Source organism: Calypte anna, chromosome 26 (assembly GCF_003957555.1).
Source record: "Calypte anna isolate BGI_N300 chromosome 26, bCalAnn1_v1.p, whole genome shotgun sequence".
NCBI lineage: Eukaryota > Metazoa > Chordata > Aves > Apodiformes > Trochilidae > Calypte > Calypte anna.
In genome coordinates, this window is record NC_044271.1 from 4255746 (window position 1) to 4273404 (window position 17659).

The 17659-nt window shown below is 47.7% G+C and overlaps 2 protein-coding genes across 4 annotated transcripts; both read right to left on the bottom strand.

Moving 5' to 3' along the window:
• Positions 1-1832: 1832 nt before the first annotated feature.
• Positions 1833-10587, bottom strand: LOC103533538 (tubulin alpha-8 chain). 3 transcript variants are annotated; one of them, XM_030465431.1, is made up of 5 exons: positions 10490-10587; positions 6704-6926; positions 4458-4606; positions 2469-3149; positions 1833-2222 (listed from the first exon to the last, which is right to left on the bottom strand). In XM_030465431.1, the coding sequence occupies exons 1-5, from the start codon at positions 10490-10492 to the stop codon at positions 1929-1931; spliced, it is 1350 nt and encodes a 449-aa protein (XP_030321291.1). In that variant the 5' UTR covers positions 10493-10587; the 3' UTR covers positions 1833-1928. The 3 variants fall into 3 exon arrangements, with proteins under 3 accessions (XP_030321291.1, XP_030321290.1, XP_030321289.1); XM_030465430.1 differs by lacking the exon at positions 10490-10587 and adding an exon at positions 10005-10265 and having other exon boundaries at positions 2469-2996; XM_030465429.1 differs by lacking the exon at positions 10490-10587 and adding an exon at positions 10005-10265.
• A 2713-nt stretch (positions 10588-13300) lies between these two features.
• Positions 13301-17494, bottom strand: RABIF (RAB interacting factor). Its single transcript, XM_030465564.1, has 2 exons — positions 17274-17494; positions 13301-17175 (listed from the first exon to the last, which is right to left on the bottom strand). Exons 1-2 carry the CDS (start codon positions 17454-17456, stop codon positions 16933-16935), a joined length of 426 nt encoding a protein of 141 aa, XP_030321424.1. The 5' UTR covers positions 17457-17494; the 3' UTR covers positions 13301-16932.
• Positions 17495-17659: the final 165 nt, after the last annotated feature.

The window sequence follows — 17659 nt, forward strand, 5'->3', positions numbered from 1 at the left end:
GAAGAACCACACCATTGCTAAAAGCTCACACTGAAGGCCATTTTGAAAATGCACTCCTACACAACCCTGAGACAAGGTTTTGAAGGAAATTATGGTGGCTCTTGTGGTCATACAGCAGTCTTCATGATCTGCCAGCAGTACAAGATTTCACACTGAAAACCTAGACACCTGCAAGGTATGAAAGAGACCTTTGCATATTTGTCTTGTGGGTGCTGCCATTATATTAAAAATCAAAATGCAAGCACTGAAGTCAAGCTGGCAATGTGACCATGTCTGGGGTTATGCCTGGCACATTTGCTTAATCATTCAGTATGCAGGAAAATAAGTCAAGAGGACTTGAAATTCTCTACACTTCATGTCTACCCTGGAACATAAAACACAAGCAAAAGCAAATGAGAAACTTGCTGAAACTTCATCCACACTGAAGGGCTGGAGGTCTGATTTACACAGCACCTGTGTGTGCTGCACAGGACCATGGCTGGTGAGAATCCAAGGAGCTCAGCTGGGTAATGAAGCCTGAAGATTGTTCTCCCCATCTATATAAAATTGGCAACTTTAACCTCCAGTAGTAAGTCAGATGAATTTCAAATCAGACTGACTCAACCTAATAGCTGCAAACACAATCAGTAATTCAGGACAATAGGTTTTCAGCCTGAAGTAATTGCTGGTCAGCCCCTGCAGACCAGGCTGTTCTGTCAGCCCTTCAATCCAGAGCTGTTGATCTAATTTAAGTGACATCCCCAGCTAGTAGAACAAGTATGCCCAAATCACAGTTAAAACTGAGATTAGGAGAAGATTCCCACACTGAGTTGATGTCAAACACTGCAGCATTACCAGAGTGCTGCAGGTTTCCCTTGCAGAAGGAAGTTAAGGCATTTAAGTTAAGGCATTTTTCACACCACAGCCAAGACTCCTGCTAAGCAGGTACCTGCATCTTCATCAGCACAAGCTTCAAAGCCTGAATCATGCTTTGCTATTAAATCAGAAGGAATATACATAAGGTAGAAGAACAGGGATAAATTCTCCAGCTCAAATCTAGTTCAGACTAAGACTTCAGTGTCCTATAATCACATCTGGCATTCAATTGGTGCCTTAATATATTTGTCTTCTTCCCCTTTGCTATATCTGTGGGACACATTTCTCAGTCATCCAGATCCAAGAAAAGAGAACTAGTTATGTGGTTTATGGCTCACTACCCCCTCTCTCCAAGCCCCCACTCAAACCAGTTTCCACAGAGAGGCTGTCCACATCTGAAGGTAACCTGATTAATCAAATTCTCTCCTGTTAAAAAAGGTAAAAGGGTGACTCCACTGAGACAGGGACTGCAGTTCCTTTTGTGGGAGGGACAAAGCAACACCAGGTCAGCCACCACACAGGTCCTGACAGAAGCAAAAGGTTCCTTGTACTATGGTACAGCCTTTCAGGCCATCTCTTTCCACTCCAGGTAACAGCAGCTCTAAGTTACTGACCCATGCAAAGTCTCAGTATAGGAGAAAAGTGACTCAAATTGCCTTTGGTTTTACAGGAGTTGCATCTTTCCTTCAGGGCAATAAAGGGTTAGTACCTGTTGCCTCTTGTGACAGCTTTAGAGCCCTGAAAAATGTAGCTAACTGATCTTCCAGCAAAAGATCAAGAACATTCTGTTCTTGTATTCTGGGGAAAAATATACATTATTAGCTCTTCAAATAGCAATGCCATAAGGACAAGAACTCCAACTACAGCACAATTGTTTCATTCAGCTATCTTACTCAGAAGGAAATTCTATCTCCTGGACTACTAACTACTTGCATATAATTAATGAACATACATAGAGTTTGGGCACTACCAAACATCTTGATTAAAGAAGTTTATTCCAATTATTTCACATGATTTACACAGCTACTGAAGAGGCACAAAAACAGCAGACTTGCAATTCACTTTTGTTGCATTTAATATTCTTCACCTTCATCTTCTCCATCCACTGAGTCTGTGCCCACTTCTTCATAATCTTTCTCAAGTGCAGCCAAATCTTCCCGAGCCTCTGAGAACTCCCCCTCCTCCATCCCTTCTCCAACATACCAGTGCACAAAGGCACGTTTGGCATACATCAAATCAAACTTGTGGTCCAGACGAGCCCAAGCCTCAGCGATGGCTGTAGTGTTGCTCAGCATGCAGACTGCCCGCTGGACTTTGGCCAGGTCACCACCAGGAACCACTGTTGGTGGCTGGTAATTGATGCCAACCTACATGAAAAGCAGAAAAAAGCATGAAATTCTGCACAGCATTTGACAGTGAATAGAATCAAAAGTCAGCCAACAGTAGAATAATATTTTTCACTCCAAGAAACAATTCTGTTTAAGAACTTAAGTCTCTCTTTCTTAAAATACAGATCAAGTCCCTAACACAACATCTTATTGAGGAAACAGACTTTAAAAACCCACGACAGTGCCCAAGTCCCTAAAAAAAATCACGAGGTAACAGAGACTTGCCTTAAAACCAGTAGGGCACCAGTCCACAAACTGGATGGTGCGCTTGGTTTTGATAGCAGCAATGGCAGCATTGACATCCTTGGGGACAACATCCCCACGATACAGCATGCAGCAGGCCATGTACTTGCCATGGCGAGGGTCACACTTCACCATCTGGTTGGATGGCTCGAAGCAGGCATTGGTTATCTCTGACACTGAGAGCTGCTCGTGATAGGCCTTCTCTGCTGAAATGATGGGGGAGTAGGTTACCAGAGGGAAGTGGATACGAGGGTAAGGCACCAAGTTAGTTTGGAATTCAGTAAGATCCACATTTAAGGCACCATCGAATCTGAGGGAAGCAGTAATGGAGGAGACAATCTGCCCAATCAGGCGGTTGAGGTTGGTGTAGGTCGGGCGCTCAATGTCCAGGTTCCTGCGGCAGATGTCGTAGATGGCCTCGTTGTCAACCATGAAGGCACAGTCAGAATGCTCCAGAGTGGTGTGGGTGGTGAGGATGGAGTTGTAAGGCTCAACAACAGCTGTTGAGACCTGTGGTGCAGGGTAGATGGCAAATTCCAATTTTGATTTTTTCCCATAGTCAACAGACAGGCGCTCCATCAGCAGAGAGGTAAAACCCGAGCCCGTGCCTCCCCCAAAGCTGTGGAAAATCAGGAAACCTTGCAAACCAGTGCACTGATCAGCCTGGAAGAGAAAATACCTGTGGCTGAAGCAGTTGTGTAGACAAAGAATTCCAAAACAAGCTCAAGACAGACAACTCTGAATTCTGACTCACACCAACTGTTCAAGCTTTAGGAAAGCTATTTGGAATTTGATTTGATCCATCCACCAATAATCAAGAAACTGCCCCTTAAAAACACTTTTTGGCTGTTAAGCCCCCTACATGTTTGGAGGGTAACCTCTCCACTTCAAACTACATCAAAACTTCCCCTACCCTAACTTTCAGGCCATGAACCAAGAATAACATTCAAAACCAGACAATCTATGCCTTATACTGATTTGACATTCCCTAACTGCACAAAAATGGAGCAATTGCCAGTCCCAGAGTTATTGCTCTAATCCTGAAAGAGCTGCAAGCATGTAGCTCAGAAGGGAGCTGTCAAAATGCATACACTGCTATTCCAGTGAAGTCTCCTCAGGTGAAGGAACCAGACTGCCTTGTCCTCACAGACTGCCCCATCATGCTTAGGTGTGATTCCTAGGACTGACACAGAGTTCCAACAGCTTTAAAGAAGTTACAACCATATTTTTCAGGTCAAAGTAGAAGCTGCTACAAACTTAGCTCTAATTAGAGACAGTGGCAGCCAAGTATTGAGAATACTAGTTTTGATAAACAAAAGGTATGTTTTTCAGACTCATTTAGCATTCCATATTAAAGCCAGAGGTATATCCTGGATTTTTTTTTTGTGCAATGAGAACTCCTTACCTTTGTGAGGCAGATTCAGTAAAGTACATGCTGCTTAGCAGCCTTAAAAAGGGAACTCCAACCTTCTAAGCTGACATCTTCATAAATGTGCCCCATGATCAAAGTACTGAAGAGCCTAAAAAATCCCACCTTAATGAGATTTACTCCTTTTTCAACTGTTACTTCCATAAAATTAATTCAGAAATTATGACAGCAGGAAATGCAAACAAAAGCCTAAACCACAGAAGCAAACACACCTATTTAAACCTCCTTACAAGAGCCCCAGCCAGAAACCAATCCTTTTCCAGCAGGAACTATGCAAATCTATTTAGTCCAAGCTTTCTGAAGTTGAACATGAAAATATAAAGCTTTAGTGGCTTAAAATACAGATGAGGCACCTAAAGAGTTGTATCTAACAGGAATAATCCCACCATTCTCAGCTGGCTAAGAACACAACCAGATGCAGACTAAATCCACAGATTCTCCAAACAGGCACAATTTACAGGGCTGTTATTTTTGATCATCTAATTTCTAAGTCCTGTAAAACAGGATGAAGATGTTTAACAGCTTTTGGTGATAAGTCTTACCAGTTTCCTGATACGTTCTAGAACAAGATCAATGATCTCTTTCCCAACTGTGTAATGACCTCGAGCATAGTTATTTGCAGCATCTTCTTTACCAGATATCAGTTGTTCAGGATGAAAGAGCTGTTTGTATGTCCCAGTCCTAACTTCATCTGGGGAGACAAAATGAGTATTTAAAAATTAGTTTTCTATGTCTATCAGGTTTTTCAAACTCCTGAGGGTAGACAGACAGCTGTGAGCAATCAGAGCCTACACTGCTTGCTTGTCCCCTTCTCTCCCTTCATTGTACTTTCTGCCAAGGGAAGAGAAAAATGTTCAAAAGGAACAGGAGATGCTCTTGAGGAGCCATTCAGTTACTGAGCTGTAAGCTCCAGCACAAACAGTTGTGTTATAAAGAGACAGTGCAAACAAACACACATCACCCACCAGCTACAGATCTGGAGCCTGATTTAGTTAGGATTTCCACTGGTTATCAGAAATATGCACTTACATCTAGCAGGCTGAAGCTCTGCCCTACCACAAAGGCACTCAGCAGAACTTTGTCTCTGGTCTAGCTCAAGCCATTCTTGAGTTGTACACCAATGAAGTATTGCATTCCTTGCTTCCCACCTGATTTTAATTAAGACCTTTATTAACTACAGATGAAGTTGCCTGTTCACATATACTGTATCTGAAAAAGTCAGCAAAAATTCAAGATTTAAAAATACAGTTACTATTTCTACCAGTTCAGATTGACAAGCTACCACTGTAGTCTGAAATCCAATTTTCTTAAGTATTTCCAAGCTGCAACAGAATAAAAACAATTTGGAGAAGTCTACCATTTAAAATATATGTCTTTAAGACTTGAAGGTGACAAAGGAGAAATATGGACAAAAGGAAAAGAGCAGGAAGTTTGATAGCATTTTACTTGGCATCCAGGTACAGCACTGCTCCTGCTTTCACCAAGAACAGCACTGATCTGGAAGCTCCAGAAATCTCTGCTGCACACACATGGCAGCTGCAAACGGATGTTTGTTCATAAGCACAGTGCAGAGGGACACCCTGCATGAAAGGGAAGAATCATACAAGCTCTGCCAGGAAATCAGCTTGCTAATTTTCAGGTAAGCATGGGAGGAATGAAGGAAGGAAGCCAGTCCCCAGAAAGACACAGGATGCAAACTTTAACAAAAAAAAAGCCAAACTTGAGTATTACCAAGTATTTCATAAGACAGCCTTTTGCTCACCTCCCCAAGCTACATTTGCATCATTACCCAGTGCTAAAGTGCCATTTACCCATTTGTCCCAAGACATAGCAGCTCCTCACCCCCAGAGGCAAGGTGAAAGCTTTGCCACCTGCTCTCCCTCACCTCATTTCTCTGCCTTTTCTGGTTGCTGAGAGCCACCACCTGGCCAGGAGCAGAGGAAACAACCATGGGGCTCAGGAGAACAGAAAGCCAGACCTGCAACAGCTCCTGGGGACGTGGATGGCCAAGGCTGCTCGGGTCATTTCAGTTACCAGTCCAGCAGCCCCGTAGCTTTCTGCTCTTCCTGAAGTTCATGCTGTTGTTTTAGCATCACAAAAGGGTTTGGGGTGTTACAGTGAAAATCAGTTACAAGAATCCCACATTTTGGGTAAGCAGGGCACTGGGCTGGCAGCATAGCAAGTCCCACAGAATGCAGGAGTGGTCAGTGGTCAATGTGTGCAATCACATCTGAACTTGGAGCCACAGCTTGGGATATAGCTGCTTTTCAGGATGAGTGGATCGTTGTTCAAAGATAAGGCAGCATAAAGTTGAAGTGCAGGTCTAGAAGTGCTTGAACTGAGGCTAGTGCTTGAGACTCACTTCTGCAAACACTGCAGAGGGCAGAGGATTGTTTTGGGAAAGCACAGGCATCATTCCAATGTACAAAAATAAATCTGCTTAATGAAACATTTAAATAGGTTTCTATTGACTCCTGTACACACTATGCCATATTGTTTCAAGAGGTTATAACCAGTCCTTTGCAAAGCAAAAGCATAAGGCATGTTCAGAAGATCCACTTAATGCCACAGACTGACAGAAGGTAATAATTAAATTCCTCAGAGCTCCAGAGGGTGTATTTGCCAGGACCAACATAGAGCCAAATATGTTCCATCATTAGGAAGAAGTAGTCAAGTAAAAAAGCAAAGCCCCAAAGCATTTTGCAGAGCTAGAGAAATGGATCCCTTAGTCAATAAAAGAAGTTAAATCCAGTCCTACAACATCTTCTGCAGAGGTCACTGTATTTACCTATTACTGCTGGCTCAAGGTCCACAAACACAGCCCGAGGGACGTGTTTCCCTGCACCAGTCTCACTGAAGAATGTGTTGAAGGAATCATCACCTCCACCAATGGTTTTATCAGCTGGCATGGTACCATTGGGCTGGATGCCATGCTCCAGGCAGTACAGCTCCCAGCAGGCATTGCCAATCTGCACACCAGCCTGACCAACATGGACTGAGATGCACTCACGCTGTGTGGAGAAAAGAAATGGGTCAGTCAGCAGGAACAGCACTTCCCTTGTTTAGAAAACATTCAGCACACACAGCTTGAACTCCCAGACTGCAAAGCTATTAAAACATAGACCTCATTGTCTTGGTCTTAGGGGCATTTGGCACATAATACAAGAGAAAAAAAAAAAGCCTCTTTCAGCCATCACCCATCTCCACCTGGAAAGACCCTTTTAGACATTTATCATTTTCACAAACTTATTCATCCTTATTGTTCCCCTCCTCAGACAGAAGAAGTTTGATCAGTTCTACCAAATACTTCAGCCACATTCTCTCTTCATAACAAACACTAAATATTTAGAAAAACTGATGACTACAGCTGTCATTGGCCCAAGTGCCCAGAAAATCTCCACCCTGTGAACTGCAGCCACCAGAGGGAGCAAAACCTTCTGCAAGATCAAGGTTCATTTTGCTTAATATACATAAAATCATAAAAAAGGTTCTCATGATCATATTAGGAAACTTTGACAGTCTGAGAAAATCTTTGCCTAACAGAACTGTTAGTGTCACTTCAGAAACATAGAACACCAGTCCTCACATCCCACTGCTGAATGCAAAGTACTCCTCAACACGAGGAACTACTTCACTCAAGTACTGCAGAAAATAGCATCAGCAAAAGGATCTATTCATACTAAACACTCCCAAATTGCCTTTGGTATCTGGGGCATAACCCCAACTTCTGTAATATTTCAGCAAAAGGTTTTGAATATTAAAAGCCAAACCACAATGGAACCATGTCCAAACTCCTGGTCCATCTGTGGCATTTCATATTTAGCTTCTGGTTTTGAATGGGAATTAAACCTTTCCCAGAAGAGCTTGGATATAGGACAATACAGGCAACTACAGAGCAGTCACCCCCACTTCCATCCCTGGAAAGGTGATGGAGCAGCTGGTTAATGAGATCTGGTCAAAGGTGAAGCTCAGGGAGTTCAATAAGGCCAAGTGCAGAGTCCTGCATGTGGGGAGGAATGACAGCAACCACCACTACAGATTAGGAGATGTCCTGCTAGAAAGCAGCTCCATGGAGCAGAGACATCTCACCTCTTCCAAGCTTTGTCTGTCAAACTCCAAAGCTGCTGGGGGTGGTCACTAAAAGGGAGTGTGTTGGGCCCAGCATGCCCCAGCAAGGTGAAAACACAGAAGACATCAGATGAGATGGGCTTCCCAGCAGCACTGATTCAAACTACCCAAAGCAACCATCATTCATGCTACAAAGAGAAAATTTAAGTCTTTTTAAAGTACAACTGGGGCAATGCAGCCACTGGGCAGGTCCTTCAGGTGCCATGTTAAACACATGGCATGTTTACCTTGCCCCAAGCACTGAACTTTGTACTTTGTCAGAGTAACTCCCCAGATCAGTACAAGCTAACAGCCCTGCTGAAAATACCTTCAGGGTTACCACAGAAACCATCCCAAGTGTTCAGTATGGCATCTGCATCCTCAGTAAGACAAGGTCAAGCTGCAAAAGGAGACACATGGCCAGCACACCAAGAAGCCCTCTGCTCTGCAGGAGGATTCAGATCTGAACCATGACCTGTTAGGAAGATGCTGGGGCATCTGGATTGGGTGCTACAAGTCCCTCCCTCACCAGAGAGGGGAGACAGGATCTCCATCCTTGGAGGTCTGCAGAACTTGGCCAGACAACATCAGTTACAAAAACTCAGCCTTGAAAAGTCTCTTTCTACTGCTTTTCTGCAACTCTACCAAGTGCTTTTAAGTAGTTTTAAGTAGTATGTTATTTAATGGAACAAATCTTTGTTAGACATCAAGAGGCTCTGCTTATTTTGCTGTGCATAGCCTTTTCACAGCAAGTCTTACAGTACAAGTATACTAAAAAACAGAACAAAATCTGAGCCTTTAAAATATGAGCCCCAAATTGTAAAGGCAAGATAACTCTCACACTCATTACAATGAAGTGCCTTCACACATCACTGGCAAAAGTCTCACAGTTTAAGGTTTACATATGTACTGCTGACAGTAATGTTAAGTGCTATATTCAAGCCACAGGTCATGACCCAGAATGCTTAATTAACACTAAATGTTCTTCCCCACTTACACTATTTTTGAGCACAGAAACAGTTTCAGTGAGAAATGCCAGAGAATTTTCCCAAACTGAACCTCTGCAGCCCCTATTACCTCTCTCCTTTTGCTATATTATGTGCTCCAACTTGAGAGCTCTGGCTTGTCTTCTACCCCTTCAGTAGCTGTGGACTGTTACTAGGTGAGCCCTTGCTGTACTCTGCAAGGATGAAGCCCAGCTCTCTCCAGCAGCATGGGTGGATCGTGCTGTCCCTTGTACTCTTCAGCACAGCACTTCAGGTACAGCTTCACCTGCGTGAAGTTGACAGAAAGCCAAGTTTCATAAGAAAGGCTGTACCAGCTCAGACCAAGTTCAACAACATACTGTAAGGTGGAATGTGGTTTCCCTAGGGTGAAAGACAAAGGAAATTTCACTCTTTGCAGAGGTGAAGGACTGCATTCACATATTTCTTTTGGCCTTATTTTAAAATATGACACCACAGACAGCCCCCCCATGTAAGAGTCAGAACAAGGACATCAGCACTTCCAATGCTCTCCAAGCTTCTACCCACTTCCAGTTTAACAAACATTTCCTGTGCATTCACAACCCTACAGAAGCAGTCTGCTATCTTTTTTAAATCCCTGTAAACATCTTTCAGCCACAACATCTTTTCAGAAGAGATCCACAGGGCAAACACCCACATGGAGAAGGATCTCAGGCTTGTGACAGGGACTGCACCTGACAGCTCCCGCTTGGGCAGCGCAGAACTCACTGCCCTCTTGGTGATGTCCCAGCCCTTATCACATCTTTCAGAGATCCCTTCCACGATGACTCCTAACCAGCTCCCTCCACCTCAGCTTTATTACCCCTCCAGTCTCGTAAAGTCCTTCAGGACCTCTCCCTCTCAGCCCCTGACCTCTCTGACGGCAGCGGGCACCTCCCCCCGGAGGGCAGCACCTCCAGAACCCCTCAGCCACGGCCTGCGGTGCCACGCAGGTCACAGACACCTCCCTGCTTTTACCTCCAACACGAAACCGTCGAGCAGCCCCGCAGCTCCCAACCCGCTCCGCCACGTCCCGCTTCGGGACCACGGGGAGGAGCAAGCCCCAGGGGCTGACTGTGCCCAGGGACAGAGAGACCGCCCCGGCTCCCGCATGCTGCGGAGGGTCCGGACCGGAGGCATTGCCGAGAGGTCGGAGGGTCCCACCGCCAGCCCAGAGAGCCTCCCCGCCGCGGGCCGCCATGTTCTCAGAAGGGCCGCCACCATTTTGGGACGAGGCGGCGGGGCGGAACGCGGCACCCCCAGAGCCGGGGCAGTGCTGCCTGGGGTCCGACCGCGGCCCAGTGCCCGTCCCGCCCGCCGCGGCCTCCCCGGACCAGGGCTGCCTCGCACCGCGCACGGGCGGGGACGCCCCGCCCCCCGCACCGCCTCAGCACGCGGAGCGGCACGGCAGCTCCTGCGGCACGGCAGCTCCTCCGTCCCGCACCCCTCAGCCCCGCACTCACCATGGCTCGGGCCGGCAGCACGGGAGCGGCAGACGCGCAACGGGTCGAGGCAGCGCCGTGAGAGTACAGCGCCTTCCCGGTCCCGCATTATATAGGGAGGGGGGCGGTGCCGCTGGCTCCCTGCACCTCGCTCATTGGCTGAGCCTTGCGCGGAGTCGTAACCTTCTCGCGGCACTACTGGGCGTCTCCGCGGCCACACCCAATCGGAGCTGCGAGGCGGCCCCGTGGCACGAGCCCGGCTGAGCGCCATTGGATGGCCGGTACCAATTCCACCTTCCCGCGCTCCCCATTGGCTAATTCGTAACCGGGGGCGGGGCGGGGGCGGGGTTTCCCCTTCCCGCCAAGGGGCCACAGCCGCTCCCCTCAGGCTCGGCCGCTCCGCTGGGTGCGGGGGCAGACGGGGGGATGGAGGCTCCTCTGTGTCCAGGTGTTTCTTAAATACAATTTCTTTTCCTGCTGGGGATTATTTCTGCTCGCAGTATGAGAATTCTTTATTTTATTCCAGGGTTTGTGTCTGGTAACGCTACCAAGGTCCCCAGAGCTCAGCCCTTGGCTGTGTACTCCACACCTGAGCTTGCTGTGGGTTTGTGATAAACTCTTGGGAGTGAAAGAGTGGCTGAGGATTCTCGGGGTTTTGGATGAGCTTCCTCTGAAAGTACAAATCTGCAGCTCTTGCTTTCTGTTCTTTCTCAGGAATGTTGGGCAAACTATGAGTGAACATGTCAGAGAATTCCTAAAAATGCCATAGCCTTTGTATCCATCTGCTAACTACCTGCCTGTGCTGGGTTTGAGATGACCTAGGATTTCCAAGTACCATTTTCCATTGCTCTGACAACAACAGTGTGGTACATAGATGCCTCCTCCTCATTCCCAGATCGTGGAAAACGTGTCTGTGTGTGAGGACTGATGGCTGTGTGTGCACAGCTGGAGTCAAATGTTGGATTTCATTGCTAAGGGGACAGTTCTTTACCTAGACTTTATTTCTTCAGTACCCAGCTTCATGTCTGAGGGCAAATTCCTTCAGTTTGAAATCTACCCTCAGTCCTGTGCCCCCTTCCAGAAGCCTCTCTCACTGTTTCATGGAAGATTCTCCCTCCCAAATGGTTCCATTATAAATCCCAGAAAACCCAAACCAGGTGCCTCTTTCTAAAACTCCTACATAGGAAGAGGACAGACAAGGCTGAATGCTTTCCCATGAGCAGTGAAGCTTTTCCTGCTCCAGTTTAAGATGTGCCCTGTGGCCACCACCCTTGACCAGGGTCAGGAGGACGTGGGGGCCCTGCTCCTCCAGGAAAGGTTTTATTCCCTGGTTCTGAATGACTCTTCCAGTCTCTGGTATGATTTAGTTTATTAATTGCTTTGCATTCTAGATGTAGGTTTGGAGCTGACCCTGGATGTTGTCTGGGGGCTGGTGAAGGATGTGGCAGCAGCTTACAGTAGGAAGCAGAATGTTCCAGCAGGCAGCTCCTTAGCATGGACCTCACCTTCTGAGCCAGGGAATTGCACAACTCAGGTGAGCAGGGACAGGTCTGGTCACTCCTCCCACCTCCCTCCCATTGCAGTGGGACATGGCTGTGCCCAGCTGCAGCCTCTATAGCCACCTGCTCATGACTCCCTCTGCCATTTGGCACCTAAAACTTTCCTTGTTTTTTAGCTCCCAGACTCTGATGTCACCCCATGTTCTTTCATTCTTCACTCCCATTCTTTCCTCATCACTTTTCCCAAGATGAGCACCCAGGTCTTGCTCAGGTCAGATTAAACAGCACCAGGAAAACACAACATGGCTGGGGTTGGGCACAGGGCTGAGTTTCACCGGGAGGGAAGGTGCAAGGTACTTAAATCATTCACAAACGGGGCCTCTTCCTGGCCCAGGGCCCAGGGGATGGTTACTGATTTGTCAGCAGGCTGCAGGGCTCTGCTGGGGGCAGGCTGGGGTGCTGCCTTGCAGGGTGAGGGGGTGGTTACAAGCCAGGGCCTGTGTCCTGCTGATCCCAGGTGTGTCTGTCACGGGCTGGAACAGGAGCAATGAGCCCTGGGCTGAGTGTTTGCTCTGCTCTGGGGCCCCTCTTTGCATTATTAATGCCTATTTTGGTGGTGTGGCAGAAAATGAGAAGTTTGGGTTGAGATACAATGTTTTTAATCCTAAAGGGACTATACACACAAGGAAATTGCTGAGGACAAAAATGTAAGAAGAGGGTGGATCAGATATATACCTGCTGAGCTCAGCATTATTCATCTCACTTGGCCTTGGGAGGAATGCAGGAGAGGGGCAGAGTAGCAGGATCACTGCCTCAGGATATTCTCCCCACCTTCAGAGATTCCTGTCTCAGACAATTCCTCAACCACTAGCCTGTATTTTCTCATCCCAAACTATCATCTGGCTACAGGTTTTACCTTGCTGGTTTTATCCTTCCCCTATTTGTCAGAGGTAGCTTGCAGGGTCCATGAAGGTAAGGGAGCTCCCCTCAGTCAGGTCCTGTTACCAGAACAGCCATTTTTGAGTGTTGATAAGGAATTCCTTCCAAATTTTCCTGACAAGGGTCTTGTGTATTTTGGCTTTGTTTTAATCTACCTTTGCAACACGGGGTGCAGTTCACTCAGGATCACCTGATCTGGTCTAATCCTCCCACCCTGCCCACACCAGTTTGCTATGGAATTTTATGGAGCTGTCTATTGCACAGCCCTGACCTTTGGTTGTTGCAAAATACACTCTCAGCTCTGCAGAGGCTGGAGAGGAACAAAGTTCCTGACATCTAGTAAAGCCCCCTTATTACTCTTTTGGAGAGGTGAAAAGGGAAGAGAGATTTTTTGATATTTAGATTTTTTTTGGTTTTTTTTCTGTAGACGGGGAAGGGAATTGCAGGCAAGGCAAGGTAGCTGTTCTAGCTAGCATGAATGAGGAAGAGCACACAAGAGGTGGAAATGCCGAATCCACAGATCTCAGACCAAACCTCTATGGGAGGACATGAGGCTCTGGGGAATTTTTGCAGGGTGCCAAAAAAAAAATCTTTCATTTACAGCTGAAAACTATCCAACTTGACAGGGCTGGATTAATTCCTGACCTAAACACTCCCTGTTTCAGATGGGCTGGAAATCCTTAGATAAGGAAAGGTGCAGAGGATACAGCCAGAGCTGTTCATCCTGGGGAATGAGTAATTCCTCCCCTGAGCACTGAACATGTGCCATGGGTATATCTCTAATTATATGATTATACCTGTTTATACCTGGTCCTCCCCCTGCAGGGAGTGTCAAAATCAGTGGAAGGATGTGCTTGACTTGCCAGATTGGAACCCCAAAGGGCTGGGCACTCTTTCTGCTTTGTGAGATCTCCTAAGTGATAGTCAGCAGAACAGCAGCAGGATGGATGCACACAGGAGATTAACATTTCCCAAGCAAGTTTAATATCAGTGTTCTCTACCTTGATCTTTGACTTTGTAACCTTAACGTTCTATTAGTGTGGCTTCTTGTCAGTAATCCTTAAATAAGATCCTGTTTTTAATGGCCTTAAATAAATTCCCTGGTTTTAAATCTTTAATTATTTGCTCTTCCAGCTGTTTTAATCCTGCTCCAGCAAGCATGGACTTGGCTACCTGCCCTATTTTTTTTTGTTCTCTGCAAGTCCATACATCAGGGGCTGCTTCCATTCCCTGCTTGCTTTAATTTCTGTTTCTTTCACTGGGTACTTCCCTGCCTTCTTCCCTGCTGGCCTGAGGGAACAACTTCCACCAGACATTCATCAAGGCTGAAACAGCTTCTCCATCAAGTTCACTTATGTTTTATTTTACAATTAAAAGGCCTGTTGAATTACCTGCCTGCAGTGCCATCTCTGTGCTGCAGGATTCCTGTTGCTCTGCTTGGCATGCCCTGTCTCAACTTGTGTCAGATTTTGGTGGCTGTGTTGCCTGTCTTGGTTAAATTTCTTGGCCCCATCTTCTTTTAGTTACCTGGGAGTAAACTGACCTTAACCTACAAATTTTGTCCTGGTCTCCATCACTGACTTTTGGTTTAGATATTGAAAATATACCCTGCTCTGTCTTGCTACAATAATTGGCCCTTTTTTTTTTTTTTTTTTTTTTTTTTTTTTTTTTTTTTTTTTTTGTGGAAAGAAGTATGTCTCATTACACTGTGAAGTTCACTTTCTCCCCCTGGCCAAGCAGCAGTACTTCTGCCACTTTGTGTATTTCCAGCAGTTGGACTTTCCTGTCTGTGCTGATTCTTTGCTGCATGGTCATTTTGACCAAGAAACCAGTCAGCCAGTGGTGCAGTCAGGGATGTGGCAAACAGCTCACACCCTGTACTGGTTTTGTCAGGGGTAGAGTTGGATTTCTTCACAGTAGCTGGTATGGGGCTGTGTGGGTAACCCAGGGATGTCTCACTCTTGCAGAGCAGGGTTGGCACAGCATTAAGAGCTGATAGGAAGAAGGCCTTTGACCCAAGGTCCCCAGGAAGCACAGGAAAAGCTGCTGCCACCACCTCAGCTCTGCCCCACAGCCACCCCCTGACCACTCCCCAGGGTCAGGAATCCACATGTACAATTTTTCTGGGAAGCATACTTGAAGCACACTTCACTCAGCTTATACTTTACTCAAGCTTATATCCACAACCTTGCTCTGCATGGTGCCTACAAAATGAAATTATTGTGCAGCACAATTTATATTTTAGTAAGAGGGACTCCAATTGAGGTGTTACAGGTGGAAACACATCCCTAGCAGACAACAATCCAAGTGAAAGTGTGAAATCAAAGTGATGTGATCCCACTACTTCCTTATGCCTGTGCAGAACACAAATACAGCTCTCTCACCTTCTAGATACACCAGCCTGCTCAGTTCCTTGGCTTAGGGATAAACAAGAAAGGGCAAGAGGGAAGTTTTTCTGTCAAATGTGCATCTGCCACATTTAGCAAGGTCACAGTGCAGGACTCACCTCCTCCAGGGTGAGTCATCAGACTTCATCATCAGACTCCAGTTATTCCTCTCTCCCTCCCATTACTAAATCCTGACTGTCCCCAGCAGAGGCTTCTGACAGAGCAGCCCCAGAACAGCAACACCTTGGTTGTTCTGTATAAAGGCAGAGGCTCCAATTCTTAAAAGTGATGGAGCTTAAGCACTGGAAGAAGAAATGCCAGGTTTCCCTCACTGCCAGGATGCCTTTCTGCAGAGCCTGTGCCTGCCTTACAGACTCCTCCAGCAGAACTGTTCTTAGAGAAGCGAGGAGCAGGTCTGTCCCACAGCCTCGTGGCAGCAACACTCCAGTACAACTGACCTTGATTGTGGTGGCAAATGCAACTTCAGCATCCCAGTGCCATGACAGTTGTGCCTTTACAGCTGCATCGGTACCCAAAATGTTTCTTAGCATAACACAGAGATACACCTCTGGCACTGAGACATCCTCTGTGACCCTGGATCATCACTGTGAAGCTGCTGTGTTGTTCACACAGGGGGTTGCAAACAGAGAACATGAAGTGGACCACAATTACCAAAAGATAAATACGGTGAGAACCACAGCTGCTACAGCCTCCTATGATTTTCAATCAGCTTTGTATCCATCTTTTAAAAGGCAGAAACCAAAACTGGACACAATATCCCAGCACTGCTCTGCCCAGCTGCTTTTAGAGAAGAGAAATTCCTTCCCAACTTGTTTCAATACACATACAACTGTTTTGACATTCTTCAGCACTGAGACACAGTCACTGCACACTGCTCATCCATTGATTTGTTTTGTTGGAACTGTTTCATGCTTGCAGCCTGGAAATCCTGGGATCTTGCACATTTTCCTGATTGGCTGTCTGTAAAGTCTGTCTGTATCTTATTTTATTTCCAAGTAATCAGTGAATAAAACTGCATATGATGTTAGCTAAAATGCCTTACACACACTTCAGGTGCCATACATACTCTTACAGGTTACACTTGGCAAGTAGCATGGTATTTTAGAGAACCTAAATGTTAGGGTTCAGGGTAGGGAACATTTCTTCTAAAAATCAACAAAAGAGACAGCCTTAGACCCTGTAACTACTTTGGCTGTAGTTCAGACAATTTAAGCTGCCATTATGATTCAATGAATCAGTCCTGCCCTCCCCTTGCCCCTGTGCCCCAGGCTGATCCGTGTCACACACAGACCACCCCAAAAGAACCCCAACTCGTCTGAAACCCATCAGGGAGGGTAGCAAGAGGGCCTGGGGCAGACCAAGCTATTTGGCAAAACTGTCAAGAGAAGCTGTCCCTGAAAGTCTCAGGGGACCCGCCCGGCACCGATGTCCTCCCCAGGAGCTGCGGTGGGCGCGGGGCTGTGTGGTGCCGGGCCGGGCTGTCAGCTGTGGGGTGGCCATGCCGGGCCTCGTCTCGGTCCGTGGGGCAGGCAGGGTTCCCAGCGGCGCAGCCCGGCTTCCCCAAGCGCACTCCCGGGACTTTGTGCCGCCGTCCCCAGCCCGTGGGGCAGCGCCGGTGTCACTCGTGGGCCACGCGCTCCAGCGCCACGTAGAAGCTCTCCTTGTCGTCCAGGCAGTGCCAGCCGATGGGCCCCGCCTCGCAGTCGGCGCACACCAGGAACTTGACGTTGCCCACGTCGCGGGTGAAGCCCACGTTCTCGAAGGAGAACATGTCACGCACCAGCCAGTGCTCCCGCACCAGGTCCCCGCCGCCTCCGCCGGACGCCGCCGCCGCCTTCTTCCTCATGGCGGGCAGGAGGAGCTGCGGGGACACAGCGTCACCGCCCCGCCGCCAGGGGGCGCCCCCCGCCGCTCGCTCGCTCGCTCCCTCCCTCCCTCCCTCCCCCCGCACCCCGGTACCTCACGGCGGGCGAAGGTGGCGGCTCCGGGCAGCAGCACCCGCGAACCGCACCGCTGGCACAGAACTGCCTTCAGGTTCCGGCCCTGCGCGCACACCAGCTCAGCCGAGCCCGGTGCGGCGGGAGGAAGGGGAGAGGGAGGAGGCGCCGCCGACGGCTCCATCTCCGCGCAAGCCGCCGCCATGGCCGCGCAGGCGCGCTGGGTGACGTCACCCTAGGGGCGGGGCCGCGCGCGTGCGCACTGGGAGGGGCGGGAAGGAAAGGGGCGGGGGGGCTGCGGGGGGTGTGAGGGTGCGGGGCGGGTTGGGCAGTGAGAGGGATGAAGTGCCGGTATTTGGGATAAAATGGTTTCCCAAATGATCTTTGGTTGCCCCCAGAAGCTGTGGC